Source organism: Aythya marila (genome assembly GCF_965140915.1).
Source record: "Aythya marila genome assembly, chromosome: 4".
Classification (NCBI taxonomy): domain Eukaryota; kingdom Metazoa; phylum Chordata; class Aves; order Anseriformes; family Anatidae; genus Aythya; species Aythya marila.
In genome coordinates, this window is record NC_139045.1 from 7,679,678 (window position 1) to 7,700,958 (window position 21,281).

The 21,281-nt window shown below is 43.0% G+C and overlaps 1 protein-coding gene across 1 annotated transcript; it reads left to right on the forward strand.

Annotated features, from left to right (window-relative positions):
• The first annotated feature begins 1,890 nt into the window (after positions 1–1,890).
• EIF4E (eukaryotic translation initiation factor 4E) lies at positions 1,891–21,016 on the forward strand. Its single transcript, XM_082759320.1, has 7 exons — positions 1,891–1,933; positions 10,097–10,203; positions 12,381–12,476; positions 14,145–14,208; positions 16,107–16,220; positions 18,673–18,812; positions 20,260–21,016. Exons 1-7 carry the CDS (start codon positions 1,916–1,918, stop codon positions 20,372–20,374), a joined length of 654 nt encoding a protein of 217 aa, XP_082615446.1. The 5' UTR covers positions 1,891–1,915; the 3' UTR covers positions 20,375–21,016.
• The last annotated feature ends 265 nt before the right edge of the window (positions 21,017–21,281 follow it).

Sequence of the window (21,281 nt, forward strand, 5' to 3'; positions counted from 1 at the left end):
CTTATTTTGTGAGAACCTGAACCCTGCTATTTGCACACAGCAAAGCAATGTTTTTCTTCCACAGCGGTTGGAATAAATTTCACCAGACTCCTAATTTATTTAATCAAGGGCCAAGGGGTGGGGAAAATATAGCTGCTGCAACCCCTGTAGTTGTGGTTAGAAATACACTTCAAACTGGCAGTGGAATGGGACTGGGACAGCTAAAATAGTGGAACAAAAAGCAAAACATCAGCAAAATGTCAAGACCTTTCAGTTTTTAAATGAGTCGCTTTCACCTATGTCTTCTCCCCTCTTTAAGAGGATGCCATCTCCAAGGATTCTGTATTTAGAGATATTATTTTCTGAGGATAGGAACAAACACGATTGTTCTCCCAAAAACGTAGCCCTTTAGTAAACTAGCTTTATGGTTGTCACTGACACACGAACGCTGGATGTCAGCCTGCCTCTAGTTTCAGACACCAGGGGAAGACGACACATCTGTAAGGCCGCTATGTGCAAGCACGACCTCAGCTAAAACCCAAAATGCTCGGTGGCCCACCAAGCGATAGACATTTGGCTGGAGGACAGCATGCCCCAGTGTGCCTCGCAGAGCTTTAAACTGCCTGAGGGGCTTAGGGATACAAAGACCAATGTCCCCAGGAGGGCGGGAGCCGACGGGAGCTGTCCTTAAGGGATGCAGTGCCCTGGCAGCCCTTGCCCCCACGCAGGCACGTCTGTGGAGCTAGGCACGATTCCTGGCACTCTGAATTAACTGCGGAGAGCCTGTTTTGTGCCAGACAGAGACACGTGTCTGCCAGCCGTGATTTTCTGTGCTTCATCTGCCAGCAAAGTGCTCAGCTGGTAGTGGTGTGTGCCCGTGCCTTCCCCGCCGGCACACCCTGGGTTTCATTTCTGTGCTGGGATGAAATGGACGGACATTGCTGGCTTCTGCTGCCGTGACACACGGGCTGGAGGGACCTGCAGCACGCTTTGACCAAGTCCCTGATCTAGGGGATTGGGCTGGGTGTCCGGGGCTTGCCAGTTTATTCCTAACTTTTAAGCATCCAGCACCCTTCATTGTCAAAGCTGGCTCCTTCTTTGGGTGGACAGCACTCCTCCCTGCCCTCCTCCAGCACACCTCGGCCTCCTCTCACAGATAAATAGTGATAGGACCAGAGGGAATGGCCTCAAGTTGTGCTGGGGGAGGTTTGGGTTGGCAATGAGGAGACATTTCTCCTCAGAAGGATCGCTCAGGCGTTGGGACGGGTTGTCTGGGGAGGCGGTGGAGTCACTGTCCCTGGGGGTGTTGAAGGAGAGGTTGGATGTGGTGCTTGGGGACATGGTGACATTGGTGGTGGGTGATATTATTGGTGGTGGGTGATATTTTTGGTGGTGGGTGACATTATTGGTGGTAGGTGATATTATTGGTGGTGGGGGACGGTTGGAGCTGATCCCGGAGGTCTCTTCCAACCACAGTGACTGGAGCAGCGAGCCCCACCACGCTGCCGCGCATCCATGTGGGGCAGCGACAAGCAGCACAAAACAACACGCAGAACAACCGGGGCACACGGAACAAGAGCGGCAGGCGATGCAGAGCACCGTGCTGCCCTTCCCTCAGCGATTTGGGACAGCGAGCGCCTCACCGGGGGCTCCCAAATCCCTCCCCCCCTCAGCCCCCGGGGGCCGCCTCTCCCCACGCGGCGGCGGCAGCAGCGGAGGAGGCGGAGGAGAGGAGGGCTCCCCGCCTACAACTCCCATCAGCCACCGCGCCGCGCCCGGCGGCGCCATCCTCCCCCCCCACTCCCCTGAACGGCCGCCGGGCCCACGTGACGCCGGGCAGCCAATAGCATCGCCGGATTCCCTCCCCCCCCCACCCCTCCCTCCCCTCCCTTCCCTTCCCCGCCCCGCGGCGCTGGTGCGGCCGGACCGACCTAAGATGGCGACCGTGGAGCCGGTGAGCGCTGCGCCGCCGCGCGCCTCCCCCCCCCCCCTCCTTCATCCTCCTCCTCCTCGCCTTCCTCCTCCTCTTTCTCCTCTTTCTCCTCATCCCCTCGTTGCCCTCGCTTCTCCCCGCTGGCACCCGGGGCTGTGGGGCGCGGGCGGCGCCGGGCGGCTCACGCGGCGCGGCGGGGGTGGCCATGTTGAGGCGGGCGGGCGGGCGGGCGGCCCCTCATGGCAGCGGGGGGGGGGGGGGGGAGGGCTTCGAGTCGGGGTCCCCCCCCCGCTGTCTGTGGGCACCCCGGGGTGGGGGCACCTGGGGGTGGAGGGAGGGGGGTGGGGGTTGTGCTGCTGCTGTTCGTGTGTGAAAATCCCTTATCTTTTGTGAGGAGGGCGGTGCGGCGCTGCAAAGGGTTGGTTCTCGTGGTTTTCTCCCTTTTAATAAATAAAAATCGCCCGGTTTTTACTCGCCGGGGAGAGGGAAGCGCCGCGGTGCTGGTAAATGGGCTGACAGTTGGCCAAGGCCGCGCCGCGGGGGGGTGAAGGGGCCAGCAGCGCCCTTCCCCTGCTCGCCCGCCGGGCTCCAGCGCTTGGTTGCGTGCCCAAAACGCGAGCCCGGGGTCAGCGGGGCCTTTGTGCCAGCTGGGAGCTCGGCAGGTGGGAGTCTGGTGGCCCTAAGTGACTGAAGTGGCACTAAAGGCATGGCTTTGGCTCCTCTTGGCCTGGGAGCCTGTCTCCACACTATTCTCTATTCACTATTCTCAACTATTCATTAATTTTTGCACAAGCCCGTGATCATATATCAAACCAGGCCTGGCGCCTTATCTAGCCCCAAATAACTAATTTTACCAAACCGTTTCCCAACAGGTTTGCTTCCCCAGATCCACTTTATTGTGCAGTAGTTGCTGTGCTGCCCCAGTAAAGCTAGAGGATAGGGAAACACTTCGTAACACCTCTGAATATTCTGCTTTGTTCAAAATATACTCAACTTAAAGAAACAAATATCAGCCGTACTTGTTTATTTTCACATTTACTTAAATAATTTCTGTTTATTATCCTTTCAGGTGGCTCACAAGTCTCCTACCTACGCTTCGAGTTAGACCTACATTGTAACTGAGATCATAGATGCTTGATGTTGCATAAATCCTGTGTGATTTTCAGTTGAACAGATCAGTTACGTGTGTGTGTGTGTTTAGGGATCTGATTACCCTGTGATCACAGGGAGCGTTCTTGCAGACCTTCAAAATCTGGACCTAGGTTTGTAGAGAAGTCTTTTTGAGCAAACGCGATAGAAGCCATTGCAAGAAGTATTCTGTGCAACTGCAAGGTAACCTCGATTCTCTAATTAAGTTAAAGGGGAAAATAGGCTAGGGAGTGAAAGAAAAGGGCAGTATCAGCTGTCCCTCTCAGCCCTGTGTGATGCTTCCCTAGTGTGAAATGTGTCTCTGCTAATGCAGAATACTCATTAATGCATTTCTTTTTAAATGCTCAAATCCTGCTCAAATCAGTGATGTTTATAGAACTCGTGTGTTCTCAAATGTAACACGCATTTTACGTCCAGTTAAGAGGCTGGAAAAGCTATTGAAACTATTTAGGAATGTTGAGAATTGAGGTTAGGGTACTGTAAAGACTTCCGTGGAAGTTGGGAAGAACAGGAAGGTTATTCTAGGTAAATATAAACCCACTGCACAGGGTGCAAGGAAAGGAAAACTTGAACCTCTGCAAAACTGAAAGGTTAAGGCTGTCGGCTTATCTTGTGCTATCCAGGTGGTTGCTCTTTTAAGATGATTCCGGATTAATTTGCTAGAATATGCAGAAATGTGTCCTATTAGTGTGCTTGTATTTGTAGCCTTTGGGGATTGGATGTGATAAGATAACAGCGTGCAGAGGTCCACAAAGTCAACAAGAAAACCAGTAATAACGCTTTAGTAAACAGCAGTTTACCAAAGGTGACTCTAAAACATAGCCATGCAGAGGCTAACTTGCAAGTGGGGATAAATTGCGTGGAAGTAACTCGGGTGGGAGCACCTGAGCCCTTATCATTCAACGCTGGAAGTGGGCATCGTGCTTGTTTGCTTTGCTCTGTGACAGTTACCTTTACACCTGGGCAAGTGCAGTTCTTACGAACTTGGTTCCCCATTTCAAGGCTAAGGTATGCAGGTGAAACTCAAGTTACATATAGCTTGAAAAGTGCTTGTTTGTGCAACTAATCATCAATAGGTAGGGCTCAAAGCTAACCCGCTCCGTCTTTAAACGAAATAATAGGACTTCTGAGGGGTTACAGACATAGTGGTGTAGAACCGGGGCATTCTAGGAAGTTCAAAATAGCTCCTGAAATACAGTTTATGCTGAAAGGTATTTATTTTGTATTAGTGACAGACAGTATGTAAAGGAAATGCAGGTCAGGTTGAACTTCAGACTTAGTCTTAAGCAGGTCTTTCTGCTGAAGTGATGTCAGTGACCTGCTGTGGCTGAAATCAGTGCAGTATTCAGGTTTAGTACAGTGAACACTTATTCCTGCATGTTTCTGAAATGCAGGATAAATGTGTCTCGGGTGCTGGTTGAGAGCTTCAGTAACAAGCTGACTTCCTAACTGTAAATTCCCTTTCTGACTGAATGCAAAGCTTCCTATAGTACTGTAAAAGAAGGAGGGCGTTAGATGGTTTGTAACCAAGAAAAACCTTTTTCTGAAAGCAGTTCAAGAACAATTGTATTTCACAGAGCATATAAAACTTCAAACTTATTTGAAACGAACACACAAAAATAGCATATGAGACTGAATCGTGTTGCTTCTGCTGAGGATACCTGCAGGTGTGGAGGGCATGGGAAATTTCGATGACAAAATGTGACCCCTTCAGCAGCTCTGTGAAGATCGGTGTGAATTTTGAGGGGACAGAGGGAAATCAGCTGCAGGATGTTGGTAGTACGCCTACAGCGTGAAAGGGAAATACGGATTTTTAAAAGGGAATTAATGACTTTTTCCTCAATGAAATTAATATTTTTTTTAAAGCTATTTTTAAACTAGAAACTTCTAAGTAGCCACTCATTCCTAAAGTCCTGAAACCTAGTCTGTTTTGAATTGTTTGTGCTGTAAAGGTATTACAAGTGTGGTCTACAGATGTGAATGTGCTGTGTGCTGTAGGTGGTTTTTTAACGCCTGCAAATGACACTTTGTCATTTATTACATAGTGGATGTAAGGCAGGCAGTGAAGTTTTACCGTTTTAAAAGTTTGTTTTTGTTTTTTTTTTGCTAGATGTGCAGAACAGTTGTTCAAATGAATAATCTTTTAAAGAGCACTCCGTTTTCCTCACATCCAGTGCTGTTTGTCCAAGTAGCTTGTGTACATTTCATGCTTTACAGTAATCGGGCATACCCGTGATATGTCCAGGACTTTGTTTTTCTTTTTGTGCTTGAAGACTGATCTCCTCAGCAGCCATATGCTATTAAATAGCTTTAAATTAATAGCCAGGGCAGCAGCAGCATGCAGACTGGCACGCGATGTGGCAGCACAAGGGCAGCCTGCTCGTACAGGTAGAAAAACAGACACTGAGATGTTTTGATCCACCGTGTAACCTTTAGACTAATTCCAGACCTAAGATTGTGAGTTAAATGTTTAAAATTTGATGGATACTTTTAAGTGTATGTAACCACTGTTTCAGAAGTCAAAAGGGCTGTAATCTTTCACTTCTTTTAAAAGCCAGGATTACATTTTCTGTATAACAAACATCTCCTTCAAACTCTGTAGGAAGTGTGTGGCTCTTCCACTTCAGTCTCTTGTTCCTGTCCTCCTGTACACGTGTTGCGTTTCTGTTCTAATTTGGTGGGATGTCGCTGTTAAAATCACGTCGTAATTTGTGTTCCAACAGCGAATGCCTTTCTAAAAATCCGTGGTGTTGTCAGTAATAGTGAATGCTGTTAGGATGGGTGCTCCCTGTTAGGCCTTGGTTACGTCGTGCCTAGAATGTATTTGTCCTGGTGTCTGGAAAGCTATTTATCAGTGCTTAATTGGTAGTAGGTGGCTGTTGGTACCTTTCTTCCATCTAGTAATATGCATGCCACACAGGAATGAATACACAGAGGTAAAAATCTGAAGGGTTGGGTATCAGTCCTTCAGTTCCAGTTGCTCGTAAGAATACAGCGTTTATTTTGTGTTTTCTTACGACTCATACTTAGTTGTAGGTGGGCCTAAATCCTTTTTTTGTCCAGAATATTTGAGATAAATAAATAGATCTCAGTTTTTGTACTTTGTGGATTGTTATCCTAAGCACAGTGGAGTAGCAGCTATCTGCAGTAAGCGCCAGGAGATAACTGACAGGCTTTTGCCCTAGACTGGAGCATGCGTTTCTCTTGTTCTGCTGGGAACCCTAAACAAGGAGGTGGATGTAACTGAGCTTGGTTTAACGCAAGGAAACTTCACAGGCTTCTTCCACGAGCTGAATCCTCTTAACTTTCAGCAGGAGTGCCCAGCAGTGCGAGGTGGCATCCTGCTGGGACGCAAACATCTCTTCTAACTGGACTTCCTGACCAACGCCTGTAGGTCGTTACAGGAGCAGAATGAGGTCTGGGCAGCACCTGGGAACGCTGGGTGAGACCTGGCAGAGCTGGTCGATTCTCTGAAATGGCCCGACCTGATTAAGCAGCGTTTACTGTAAGTCGCCCTCCCTTCCTGTCCCCGTGGCATGCACGCCTTCCTCGGATGTGTCGGTCATTACGCGCCGCGAAGAAGGGCTGAGTAACGCCACTTCAAGCCACAAGTGTCAGAAGGCAAGTAACGTGCAGATGCGCACAGTCAGTGAATGCTGAGTAGGCGAATGTTTCACAGATTTCTGCGGGCTCATTCCTACATCAAAAAGCATGTGGGTAGTGAATAAATGTCACTCTTAATTACGTGCTGTGGTGTGCGTGAGGAGCAGGGTTGGCCCCGTGAAGCTTTCCAGTTGGGCTGGTAATGCTACCTGGTTTTATTACGTCTGCTTTAAAAGCAGCAAACCCGGTGACGGCTTAGCTTAATGGCAGACGCAAAGTCAATTTTAGGCTAAAGGATGCGTTGGGTATGAGCAAGAGCAAAATATTGCGAATAAATTTCAATCTGGAAGTCCAGAAACTGCTGGTGGAGACGGTCTGGCTTTAAGTTAGTAGCGTAGCAGCTGCAGGATTTCAAGGTGTGTGTTGTTAAAAATGCATATGGCGTAACTTTAAGTGATGCTGTATCCACAGAATCACTGGAAACGTGTGTTAGGTGCTTGCTTGGGGCTTGCTTTTGAATATCAGTGCCTGGAAGGAGGTTGGGCGCAAGGAAGGGACTTTGCCAGTTAGTGAAGTTGCACCGCTTTGTATTTGATTAATGGGAAATGCTGTACAAATATTTCTGTTGGGTCAGAATGGTGAGATAAATGCGAGATGAAAAGACGTGGGAGCTGGGATGGGTAAATAGCTAAAAATTGTTCTCTCTTTGACAGCACAGGGAAATAAATGGTGGCATGAATTAGCTGCTTTAAGCTCCTGCCTGAGACCAAGCCGAAAGCAGCGTTGTGGCAGAAAGCTCTGCTTGCAGCTTCCCACCTGTTCCCGAGTTCATGGTGTGTGCAGCTGTGCCTATCCTCAGCGGGCAGCCTGGTCCCCAAAAATTCCTCCTCCGGCTGGCTCCGTTCTTGAGGGGAGCTGTCTAATCCTGAGCTGTGGCAGCAAGCTGTCAGGTGCTGGTTTTGGGGCAAGAGCCTGAGATGTTCACCTGTGAAGGGTGGCCATCAGTGCACAGGGCAGGCGCTGGGGCTTGTCAGGTTCTTGTGTTGTCTGCGGGTGCTACCTGAATTCTTCCTAATACTGCCTTGTATTGAAAAATGTGAAATTGAGCACGTGCAGGGCTAATAACATATAAATAGTGATAGTTTCGTATCGATTCTTTCAGTTTAGATTGTTGTACTTCTGGAAGAGTGACCAGGGAGATGTTAGGATCCACCCTTTGTATGGTGACAGCTCTTTGCTCAGCAAATGTGAATGAGTTCTCAACTGACAGCATTTTTTGGGAGATGCTCTGCGTCTGTAGAGTCCTTGGGATGTAAATCTTCAGTGCAATAGCACTTTGAAGTCAATCCTAAATATTAGAAGTCACGCTGTGAATGAAAACAAGCATTATCACAAAATCCTGTGTTTAGTTTACTTCTAAAACACCAGTAAGATTTTTCTGATTATTTTTCTTTATTTACACATCTGTTTTCAATAACTTTTCTAAGTTGCAGATGGGGCAGCACCGCAATTGTAGTTACTGGTATGTCTTCACCTCTTCTAGCATAAAGCAAACTGTAACCAAAAGGGAGATACTGAAATACCTTAGGTGTATTTGACAGCCTCTGAGCATTGACCATCCCGTGTGTGTTTAAGGGAGAAGGTGGATGTCTGATTGCATCAAATTAAAGTAGATGGGGCTAATGCTGGAAATTTTATTCAGATAAAATTTGAAGCACTTGCTGACAATATATTTTTTTTAAGAGCTGTTTATTTTTTTATAACACTGAAGGAGATCTGACAGGTTGCTTAACACTGTGCATCTGTGGGTTTGTCAGTGATGGCTCTCATTAGGGGATCTTGAGGAAGCATTTCATCTTGGGAGAGGCAGGAAACATTACTACCTGCCCCTTGCACTGAGTGAATCCAAGCAGTATCCTAATTGTTGCTGCCCCTCGTAGGCCTTCTCGTTGCAGTCTTCTCACTGTGAGCATGAGGTGTACGAAGGCATTCTCAAACGTGGCAGAAATTATGTTTAGCTTTTGCACTGAGATCTCTGCTAGTTAAACTAAGCGTGTTTGGGTTTTCTTTCCTGAGCCTAGCAGTGTAATTTATCTGAAGCAATACGTGCTTGATGAATGGCACTTGGTCCGTTGATAAAGGAAGGAAAATCTGTGTTAAGCCAGATCTCTAGATGTGACCTGAGGAGTTTGCCAACTGGTCCCGTGGAGGTTAAGAAGTGCTGGTTGTTATCACTGGAAACCCATTCCACTTTTCAGCAGCTTCGGTGATGATAAACTGGAAATTGCTCCCTTAATTAGATGACTGACTTAATCCGCTGATTTCCTTAATCCACTCGTGCGCTGCTTTATTCTTTTAAGACCACAAAGATTAAGTTCAGTTTTAAGTACTACTTCTGTATCGCTGCTCTAAGGGATGTCCAGAGTCTTTGGACCTGCTGTAGTTATTATGGTTTATATTTACATATACCAACGTGTTTTTTCTTCCTGGTAGCTGTAGGAAACGAGCTTTATTCCTCATCTCTGGTCGACCCTATTCTAGTAGGGACTGCGGATTAGGGAGAGGTGGCAGTAACTGGGGGAGCGTTGGCCTCACAAAAACGCTTTGTTCCTGCTCTGAAGGAACGGCATGAGAATTTCAGACCTGACACGGTGGTTTCTTGAGTGACGAGCTTGAGGGGTTTCACATGCAAAGGGAATATATTATTTCACTTCTTTGTGTTAAAGTATATTTGACATCTCTCGATCTCTCTGGAGATTTGAGAAAATAATGCACGGAATCCGCCTCATCTGTGGTAAACCATATGTGTAATTAAATTGCAGTTTGACATGCGAGAGCTAATAGTTCAAACACGTATGTTTGGTGCCTGAAGCCTTGTTAGCAGTGATACTGAAATAAAGGTAGTTACTTACCGTTTCGTATGATACCCGATTTCAGACCTGAAAGTTCTGGTCATGTCTCAGACTTGTAATAAGACATTTTTTTCTAAATAAGTGAGGACTGCGTGTCTGTTTCCAGTGATGCTTTGTCTGAACCGAAAATTGACATTTTCATTCTGAAACATGATTGTTCTGGGAATGAATTTAGAGGCGCATATTCTATATAACGTGCCATAATGTGTATTCCTGAAATAACTCCTCTTAATTTGAGACAGCACTAAGCGTGGTAAGTAAACAGAGATGGAAACGGATGGTGTAGGAAGCAAGTCAATGCAGAGCAGAGTGTGAATTCGTGCAGCTAGCATTGGACCCGTTCAGATGGCAAAGAATAAAGGGATGCAAATTCTGCTGCTGTGGTGTGATTTGTCCCCCCCCCCAGCCTGAGATGAATTAGAGGGAATTTTTAGCTTCAGCATCTTAAAGTTACTTGAAAGAGCTGAGGTACCTCAATAAAAATTGAGAAGGGACTTATTAATCTCCTTTCTTCAAACAGGAAACCACTCCCAACCCTCAGCCTTCAGAAGAGGAAAAAACCGAGCCAGCACCTACTCAGGAGGTTGCCAGCCCTGAACAGTATATTAAGCATCCACTACAAAACAGGTAAATAGTACAGAAGCGTGATGGAAAACTTGCCAAAGATGGAAGAATGCCTGTGGCTTTCCAAATGTCTTATTTACCTTATTTGTTTTCTAGCAGCATTTTGAGTGTGTTCTGAAGATCTTTGCAATGAATGAGGGTGTAGGGAAAATGTAATCTGATCCTGTTTGAATTTAGAGCTTCTAACACTTTTCAGAGTGTTATCATGGAAGTTGAAATCTTTTCCAAGTTTTCATACTGCAGCAAGGAACTTCTGCAGACAGGTAATGAGAGAGTACAGGCTTCCTATTTAGGCGGAGGCAAGCGGAGATTTTGTTGCTTTTGTCGTCTGATGTTTTAAGAAGCTGCTGCCTGAGATGAAGTTATTGCTGAGCAGAACTGAAGGTCCTTCTGTTCTGCCTCATACTTCTGGCAATGAAGGTGCAGTTGTAAAGGCTTCTCGTATTTCTTCTTGGGCTTACTTCTTCGTATCTTACGACTTTTCTCTCATTTAGAACAGGAAGTTGTAGAAACTGAGTCAGCCTAAGAGCTTATTATTAGACTTGGATCATCTGGGTGGTTGGTGTCTGCAGTTACAATGTCATTACCTGTAGGAAGCACAGCAGAAGAAACCCTGCGGAGTAGTCATGCATGCGTTTGTGTCAAAGTCTCATTAAGAGAAAGCTGCAAGGTGCTTGAATTCTCTTCCTTAACGAGGAAGACGTGGAGCAGCAGTTGAAAGTAAAGATGCTGAAAATCCTAAGCCCTCCTTACTAAATTCTGTGTTCAGCATGCAAAAGTAGGTGCTTCTTAAATTAGCAAGCTGCTACTGCTGTATGACTTTGCTGTAGAGACAGTGAGGACTTCTCAAGTCCAAAACTTCTTGATAAACCTGCGCTTGGACTAACTTCCTGCAGGAAAGCAATCTTAAGCTCAACAGGGTGAATTCCTTTAAATGTGCGCAGAAGCGACTCCAGCAGGATACGTACGCTTCAAGCAGAGCAGCTAGGAGGTAGTTTTTCCCCCAAACTGCAGTGAGCTGCAGAGCTGGGGAGTCCTCAGCACTCACTGTTGATAAGGGCTGCCCCGAACTGAGCATGCTGCCAAGTGGCCCCTTTACTCTTTTCTCTCCTGTAAGTGTTGAGCAAACACAGAGAATCATGCTGTGCTACGTGCATTTCATTTTCCCCTTATTTTCTCCTCTCTGCTTTTATCCTTTCTCTTTTTCCTGTAAATGCTTTGCTTAAATTGTTGCTGACACTCTCTTAGAAGTGGTCATGGAGCTATTACTAGAAAATGGTAAATTTCCAAAACAAGGTTTGAAGTGTCAGGAAAGGCCACAAAACAACAGATTGACAGCAGGTGACTTCAGGAGTACTCTGGGAAGATAAATCCACTCTAGTGCTAACTTGAGTGAGCTCAAGACTACTGAAATGATCAAAATGAAATATAAACCTGTTTTATTAAATGCCTCTTCAGGTATCCTGTTCCAGCATTTCAGACAATGCTCTTTAGATTCTTAAATAAAATCTTTGAGTGTAAGGGTTCAGTTTATGCTATGTGTTGTACTCAGTGGAGATGATGTTGAAGAAAATGGGGTGGAAATTTTAATTTAATCTTCGTGTCTATAAATCTGAACTCCTGAAATAGAGCTAAAGTTGGTGATTTTGTACAGATGGTTGCCGTTAGCAACAAGCTCAAAGCAGCTTCCTCTCCTAGTATTTGGAGTGCTTGGGAAACTTTCATGTCATATTTAAAACTATGGAATTATTAAAATTATGTTTTGGAACTTCCCTAAAGAAATTATGGGAAAGGGAGCTGTGTGCCTAGTTTGACTAGTTGATGGTGGTTTAGATCATAATTGGTTATTTGTGGTAGGAGACTGTAGTTAACCAGTGGTGATGAGGAGAATCATCTGTGGCTTTGAAGCTGAGTCATAGAAATGATCCAAAGGTATTTAAGTACATACCTGAACGGGAATAATCAATTCTCCCACAATTCTTGCACCTTGAACGCAAATACTGTTGACTTGCAGAGTTAGATTTGAGAACTGAGGTTTTTCATGTAGCTTATTGATGAAAATTGGCTTCCACGCCAGTCTGTTGAGATTTGCATATAGTGATGCACAATACTGAACTTTATTTGTAAGGTGCTTAAATTTCTAGGTGCTATTTTTTTTTTAATATTCTTTTCTCCTGTAGATGGGCACTCTGGTTCTTTAAAAATGACAAGAGCAAAACTTGGCAAGCAAATCTTCGTCTGATCTCAAAGTTTGATACTGTTGAAGACTTCTGGGCGTAAGTAAAGGTTTTGCAATCTGCACGCTGCTGGCATACATTAGCAAAGTTTTATACCGGAGTCAAAACATGAAAAGAAAGTACTCCATTGATTGCAGTTCCTCGGATACAGTCTGAAATTTGTTTACAAAGTTGAAGGTGGGGTCTTTGAATTAAGTTGGAGAAGTTCTTTGTATTTCAAATGCACTTTGTTCTGCTGATAACACTGCTCACACATGGTATACGTGACGTAAATAATACATATGATTTTCTACATGCTATCATGAATTTGTAAACTCTCATTAAATTCTCATAGCTTGCTCGCTTCAGATGTGCAAGAATTTCTGAATCTGGAGCATAGTGCTTGGAAGACTGAAAATTAATGGCATCCTTGAAAGAACTTTATTAGAGGTTAAAGAAGCAGCTACTTTCATTCTGAATTGCAAGTCTGCAGAAACAATTAGATAGGCTCAAAGAACAAGAACAAAGCCTGTGAAGGGAGCACTGTGCTTTCCAAACGCTTCAGTTAAATTCAGGTGGCTGACTTGGAAGGTGTTGCCTTCTGAAAGGATGGAATATGGGGAAAAAAATCTTCTGTGTAAAGTGGCATGAGACTGAGAACAGAAAAATGTACTACATGTTCTGCCTTTGCTAGGTGCTGCATGCTACCTTGAGTGTTAGGTTCCTAAGACTTTTGTTGCGTATGTTCTTTCAGATGCCATCAGTAAGGGAGAGAGGGTGTCTTAAAGTTTGGTATAATTAAACTCATCAGTGAAATTAGCACCATCAGGGAAGAAACAGATGAAGATGCTGAACAAGTATTTATCAGTGTAGTCTGCGGGAGAGCAGTGGGATTCTGTTCTTGCAACCAGCTTGTGCATTCCTGCTGTGGGGGAGGCTGAAGGTTGTGTAAATAGTAGTTTGCAGGGTATGTGATGAGAGGTCAGATTAAGTTCATCAGTAAAGTTGGTTAGGGGTACGTTTTTGAGGTCATAATCAAGACTGGTCTGGAAAATTAAGGTTTTAGATATCTCTGTTCTAGGTGTAAAGTCAGCAGCAACTGAGAATTTACGCCTCCCTAGTGATCAGACTGGGAAGGAGGGGTGTTGTTTTGGGGAGAAATTAAGGTTAATGTGAGCTTAGGAGGAAAGCTGGTAAATCCCTAAGTTGTTCTTTAAATTCCTGTGCCTGATTCCTAGTTGTTAGGGTATCACAGTAATTAGTTTCCTTTTTAGTGCTGGACCATGACTGAATGTTAGTTGGTCTTGGACTGAAAGAGAGAGTAGCCTTAGAAGTGTGCATTGTTATCCTTATTTCATGTATGGGGGATAGGATACACACGCACACAGAACTTTCTTTGTTGCCATGAAAGTTCAGTGAGTTAAGCTTCTAATAATCGTCAGAAGGATGTTTAGAAGAAGGAATGGTACTTCTGGAAAATACTAAGGTCTAAGAACCCAGCAAGTGGTGATAAACCAGGTTCCATTCTGCTTCTGTAAGCCCAGAACATCTTAGAGCTAATGCTTTTGTACTGCTGAAAAATACTCAGGTAATAGTTGCTTCTGAAATAACTATAATGACGTTTAATTCTTGTATTTTATTGTCCTGTGTATTAATTTCTTTTTAAAATTTTGTATTTTAAAGTAATGCGTATTTTTTAATTCTGCTCTTTTTTTTTCCTTCCAATAGTTTATACAACCATATCCAGCTCTCTAGTAATTTAATGCCTGGTTGTGACTACTCGCTCTTTAAGGTATGCTTGCTAACCATTTTTTCTTCAGTTGTGGATGTTGATCGATAGTTTCACAATTAAGCAATACACTGTTGAAATGTTTCGCTTCAGACATGTAGGAACATAGTTGGAGATGTCCTGGAAGTGTCAATTTTCAGGAAGTCTCAAACATATGCCCTGTGAAAATCAGATGGCTAGTCAGTGGTTCTGAAAACGCAAGTAATTCCTTCAACATTTAACATAAAGACTTCTTAATCTGCAGCTATGTTTGTCGTCGCTCTAGGTTTGTTTGTGTGAACAATTAAGTCTCAGTTTATATGATGTGGAAGGATTTTCCAATTCTGTCAGTTAATGTCACGTGAAATGAGTTAAGATGTGTGAGCTCTATGCGAGATTGCAATGTTCTACGGTATTCTGCATGCACGCTACCAGCCAGGTGCACAACATTCCTGTAATTAACGTTCACAGCACCAGTTAAATGCCATACTCCTTAGGCATGAAACAGAAAATTGTGCATGAGGCTGGCAGTTAAAGCATCCTGACAGTGTTCAAGCTAGCAATAGGAAATGCTGAGGAGAAATTACGCGTGAAATCCCACCTCTTGTCTGGAGCGGGCATTTTATCTAGAGCTCTAAATTAAATCCTAATCTCTACCGAGTGCTTCTAATGTACAGCTTCCTTTCTGGATTCCGATACGTAAATGATCCTGTAAGTACTGGTGCCTCGATCCTCCTTTCCTTATGAAACACAGCCACTGGCTGGGCCTCCTCATTAGGCTGTATGCAATTTGTAAATCCCAGCAGCTTGAGGCAGTGAAAAGATGGTGATGCTTGGGTTTGGGAGGTAACAGTGGTTTTGGTGACTGAGAAATGTTACTGGTAAATGTTCAGCATGACCCATCTGCAGGGCCCACGGTTTATGTTTTTGTTAGAATCCTAAACTTGTCTTTATGTGCATCTATTCTGTTTGCATATTATCAGCAAAAACTTAATAATTAACAAGTGTGTGGAGCAGGTATAAAATTGGCAGCTGTTGTGGGCTTCTGAGTGATCTCCTGCTGTTGTCCTTCAATCGTGACCTCATGAGAGCTCCCCTTAAAGGTGATGAGGTTTCAGCTCTGCAGCTGCCAGTGAGGGCGTTAAATTTGAGAAAGTGAACTGGCAGCGCTCCATCCTGTACGCTGAACGCTTAACTGATGTGCAGCTCTCAATAGCCACTTCTTATCTGAATTTCTGTCTAGATGTTTACCTTCTTTTTTCATGACTAACTTTCCTGAAGAGCAGTGTAGCTGCTGGTGTGGGAGTGGCAACCAGCTGCTTTGCTGGAGCGCTGCATCCAGAGTCGTTGAATTCAGTGCAGGGCCATTGGTAAAGCATGAATGAGACTGCGACCTGCTTCTGAATGCTCTGCTGATTTTTGTGCTCCTAGCAATTAAAACCCTCTTATTCCCAGCCTGTGTGTGCAGGAAGTCACTGAGATAGCCTGCCAGGGTATCTTTCAGCAAAGTAATCATCACGTAAGTCAAGCACTTGGGCAATGTTGCACCGAGTCCAAGATTTAAAATAAGGACTCCAGAATGTAGCTGCTAATTTTATCTGGTTTCAGAGAGGACAAAGTGAGTGTTTGACTTTGCCTGTTCCCACAGTTTTCTTTTATGCAATACTTTGTGGCCAAAACTTCTGCATGAGCTGTGAATCTCCTGTAGTAGAAACAAACAAAAAGAAATCAGTAGAGAAAGTGTACTTTTAAAGCTGTTGTGGAGCTTTGGTATTGGTATGAGACTGTTTTTGGACAGGGATGTAATCTTAAACTATACACATCTTCTCTTCTGGTGCAGTTTCAGTTATCACTGGTCTTTTGGTTATTCCTGATGAAAAATACAAACCAAATCTGATTTAACTTGTGACTGTTATTTGCAGGATGGCATTGAACCCATGTGGGAAGATGAAAAAAACAAGCGAGGAGGCCGATGGCTAATTACACTAACCAAGCAGCAGAGACGAAGTGACCTTGATCGCTTCTGGCTAGAGACAGTAAGCATTATGGCCTCAAAAGTCACAACTGAGGAAACTTTTGTTTATAGTTAACACTTTAACTGCTCTGTTACTGCTGTACCCCACTATGAACTTTGAATTTCCTGCCAGCAGAGCATCCACATGCAGGCTGTATTTTATTGACAGGCTGTACATGAAGCATGATTTTTCCAATTGATGCTCAATGTAGTGGTATGTTATTGAATACTTCCTTGCAAAGGGCAGCGATAAGGGTGATTGTACTAACTTTTTCCTGCAGAGTATCCTAGATGTATTTGCAGAGCTATCAGTAATACTTTGTCTTGAATGTGAATCCCAAATTTATTTTAACTGCTCAAAGGTAATGGTTTGTTTTACAAATACTCTTACAAGGGGATGGTTTCCAGGTTTTGGTTTTGCTGAAACAAGTTTCAGATTTATTTTTTCTTCATTCTGTTCTTGTCCTAACACTAAGGTAAGAAGGAATAGCAAAATCTTCTTGTATACTGTAAAAGTACTTCTTTCCCATTGCTACTATCTGTTTTGGGGTAGATTTTTTTTGGAAATTAAATATATTTCTAGAGATGATATGGGTTGCAGTAGGTGTACTGTGGAAAAGAATACAACTATGCTATCTAGGAAACAGCTAAGAGTAGTCTAAGAGGTGCTAATAAGGTCTGAGTTCTAGGGGCATCTCTTACAGGTAGTGTAATGCAAAGCAATTTCATAAAATTAGCTTTTTTATTATTATTATTATTATTATTCCCTGCTTGTTTGAGAGGAAAGCATTCTGCCTCTTGACAGGAAAGAATGGCCTTCAGGATCAAAGCAAAGATGTGCAAATGCAGGAGCTTTTAGGATATTTCTAGTCACTGTAATTGTGATTTGAGGAAAGGATGGCAGACATCATACTGTGGGCACTGTCTACCCGAGTAGGCAAGACTCAGGCATTTGTGCATTTGGGCTTTCCACCTGAATATCTGTGTGGGCCCTTCTGACTCATCAGAGCCACCTCACGTGGCTTGGAAACATGCAGTCTGTATAAGCTTAGGCTTGGCTTTTTGTGTACTGACAAGTAGTGGCACAGCCCAAATAGCCAGGTGACTGATCAATGCTCTAAAACAATCCTGTCACTTCTAATTCTATTAACTATCTACAGCTATCTCCAATAAAAATCAAAGTTGCTTCCTTCTGGAACAAATTTTTATTAAAATCTAAGAATCTTTACCATTAACTGTAAACTAAACATGACTTGAAGACTTCTCCTCTTGTATAGCACTCCTGAAAAATGTCCTTGACTGTAGTGCTTATTCAGTGTGGTGGTCATCTTTGCTTACATACCTGCCAAGGCTGTTGATCAGTATTTTTGAATGTTTATGAGTGGTTTAGCCTTAAACATTTACAGCTTTCATTACTCAGTGACGATGTGCATGCTGCAGTTGGGTGTAACATTTAAAGTGTGTGTAGTTAAACGTAACTTTCTGTTGCCTTGATGAAGTCAGCCCTTGCAGCTCAGGGGTGCTGAAAGACCTGCTTTGTTCAACATGTTGCAAGAGTGTTGGATTTCCAAATGTCATAAGCAGTTCTAGAAAATTAATGTAATGGCAGTATGCTGAACGTAATGTGCAAGTGGAGCAAACAAGTATTCGTTTGGCGATGCATACTTCAGAAGGATAACTACAAGAGGTTCAGCTTTGAATATCTAAAAATTGCTTGTTGTATGATTTGAAAGGTGAAAACTTTAAGCATCACTTTCACAGTGGCATAGTGACATAGCTTAACCTGAGGTTCCTGAGGTGTTACCGCTTTTGCTGTTTCCAAATTTTGCCATTAGAAATCTGTGGGGATATCCTCGTGTAATTCATATGCTTGTGTTGTTGCACGTGCACTACGCTGTTCACAATGACTGGTAGCCAGGTCAGAGTCTGTGGGAGCTCTGAAGCTACTTCAGTGTGTTGATAGGAAATAATGCTACATCCGATTGCACCTTCGATGAAAAGTGGTGTCTGACTTACCTTTGAATTGATACGTTTCAGAATTGAAGTTGGATCTTGTATAGCTGCCACATTGCCCAAATAGTTTTACACAGGTTCTTCCCAGGTAACGAATGTAAACTACTAAAACTTGAGATTTGTCTACCTGTGTGTCAAGTGTACTTTAGAAAGAAAATTATATTCCTTTAATTCTTCGTGTTTTTGGATCGGGAGAGTGGGACACATAAATGATCATCTGTCGGAACTTGCAGCTGTCAGGACAGGAGAGAAACTTGAGGAGAATACCCTACTGCAACTCAGTTAACAATCGCTTGTAATGCTTGAAATTTTAATGATAATTAGAAGCTCATTGTTCCATGGCATGTGGCTATGAGCAGTAAAAAATATTCCTCCCAGTCCTTCTTGTACACAGTGTTTTGTCTGTGAAGTGGGATTCCGACTTTGGACTGCTACTTTAATGGTTAATCTTTATTTTGTAGCTGCTGTGCCTTATTGGGGAGTCATTTGATGACTACAGCGATGATGTATGCGGTGCTGTTGTTAATGTTAGAACTAAGGGTGATAAAATAGCAATATGGACAACTGAATGTGAAAACAGGGATGCTGTTACGCATATAGGGTAAGTAATGCCACTTGCATTGTTGCTTCACGTTCATTCAAGATGCGTTTAAAGCCAGTTAACTTGGTTAAATGTGTGCTTCTGGCAGATGTAATCTGAGCAGAGCTGTATTCCAAATTCAAGTACCTCAGTACAAAATTGCTTGCTTTCTGTAGTTTTTATGGGCTTACATAGGAACTTCGTTGCGCAGCTGTACTCTGTTTGCTGTAGCTGAGAAGTGATCAAGAATTGAACACAAATCTTAGCAGAAGATTTTTGTTTCAGAATATTTTTGTTTTCATCATAAGTAGTGCCTGGAAGTAGCGTAGATTCTATTGCAGCATGCAGTGGCTAACAGCGACAGTTTAATGGCACTACAGTCTTACTCAGACATGAAAGGTGATTAACAATATTAACAACAGACAAACTACTGTGGTACGCATCTTGTGCTGGTAGAAAATATCTGCTAGGTTTGATGTAAGGTTATCAGAGCGCACTTCAGAATGGCATTAATGACTAACAAAACAGCTAAGACACCTCTGTTAGAGAACTAACTGCAAAAGTTGAGTTTTTTGTAAACTGACCCAGACTTGACGCTACGCAGTCCACTACCTGCTGTTACATCGCCAAAGACCCTACATCAAGCTTTTATTTAACAGTTAAAATTGGAGTAGGTTATGCTCCTGTAAAGTGCCCCATTATGATCAGGGTAAGTTAAAAGAATTAACTTCATGTACAATTTTGTTAGAACAAGCCCGTTCAGCTGCAGACTGGTTTAGTCAGAGCTTGCAACCTAGAGCCATTAGTAGCTTGCATCTCTTACTCTTTTCTAAGCAACACAGTGTGTAAGGGGCTACTACTGCCTCTGTCTCTGAAGTCAGAAGATCCAAGGTGAGCTTTTTCCTCGAGCTCTTGTTGGGTAGCTGCCCATGACAGTGCTGTAATGAATTGGAGCCTGGGAAGGGGGTTCCAAAGACAAAAAAACAGCAAGTCTGTTCAAGTGATGTGTGTAGTGGTTTAAAAAAAAAAAAAAAAAAAAAAAAAAAAATTGTTCCAGGGAATTGCTTTTTAGTCTGGTTTAGGTTACTTTATCACCTCTGGAACTGTGGGCCTTGACTTTTTCATAGCTCTTCTGCTTGTGCGTGGGGGGATTATGGCTTGATGATACTAATAATATTCACATAAAGGCAGCAGAATCTGCTTGATATTTATGTAGTATATTTCTTTTGACAAGAGCTTGTCCTAACTTGTATGGTAAGTTATTGTTTGTACAGAACTGTAAGCTGATTTTTTTGATGCAACAAGCTAGAAAGAAAAATTCTGTTTAAAGTCTTTATACCTGAGAAAATGATTCTAAATAGGCAACTATTTTCTCGTGGAAGCATCAGCAGATGTTAAAAGCAGGTGTCCTGTTACTAATTCCTTCCTAAGAATTGTGTGTAAACTGTTGTTCTGTTTCTGTTCTCAGGAGAGTATACAAGGAAAGATTAGGACTTCCTCCAAAGATAGTGATTGGTTACCAGTCCCATGCAGACACAGCTACTAAGAGCGGCTCCACCACTAAAAATAGGTTTGTTGTTTAAGAAGACACCTTCTGAGTATTCTTTCATAGGAGACTGCGTCAAGCAATCGAGATTTGGGAGCTGAACCAAAGCCTCTTCAAAAGCAGAGTGGACTACATTTAAATTTGATTTCCATCTAAATGTTACTAAGATTTGTGAGGAGTCTCATTCGCCTTTGTCTTGTACTTCTGTGTTCATTTTTTTTTTTTTTTATTTTGGCTGAAGTAACCATTACCAATCAGAATTTTAGTACACTTCACCCCCCTGAGTCATAAATGTTTTTCCTGGCCCACTCTGTGATAGCTTGGTAGAAACATTACTATTAAAAAAAAAAAAAAAAAAAAAAAAAACACATTTGTTTATCCACAGTATTCAGACAAGTTGCATTTCTGTACCTGCAGGAAATTACTCTGTTTTACATTTGCATTGTATGCAGTAACATTTTGCTGGTTTGGAAAAGAGTATGGTGCATACAGTTTTCTAGCATTTTTTTATACAGCATCACTTTTGCTGTAACCTATGCTGATGGCTGCTAGATTAATTTATTTGTTTTCCCTATTTGATAACATTAGTGATATTTTGATTTCAGTTGTTTTTGCTCATGTAACATTGGTGAAGAATCTGGGAATATGACAAAGGTGGAATAAACATTAATTTTTTGCATTCTTTGGTAATTTTTGTTTTTTTTTTTGTAACATCAAAGCTTTGATACAAATTGATGCATTTCAGTCAAATCAGTGATCTGTTTGTGTGATTTCCTAAACATAATTGTGGATTTTTTTTAATGTAACACCATAATTTACATTCCTTACTAGAAATAGTATGTCTGTTTTTGTATCTTATGCTGTATTTTAACACTTTGTATTACTTAGGTTATTTTGCTTTGGTTAAAATGGCTCAAGTAGAAAAGCGGTCCCATTCATATTAA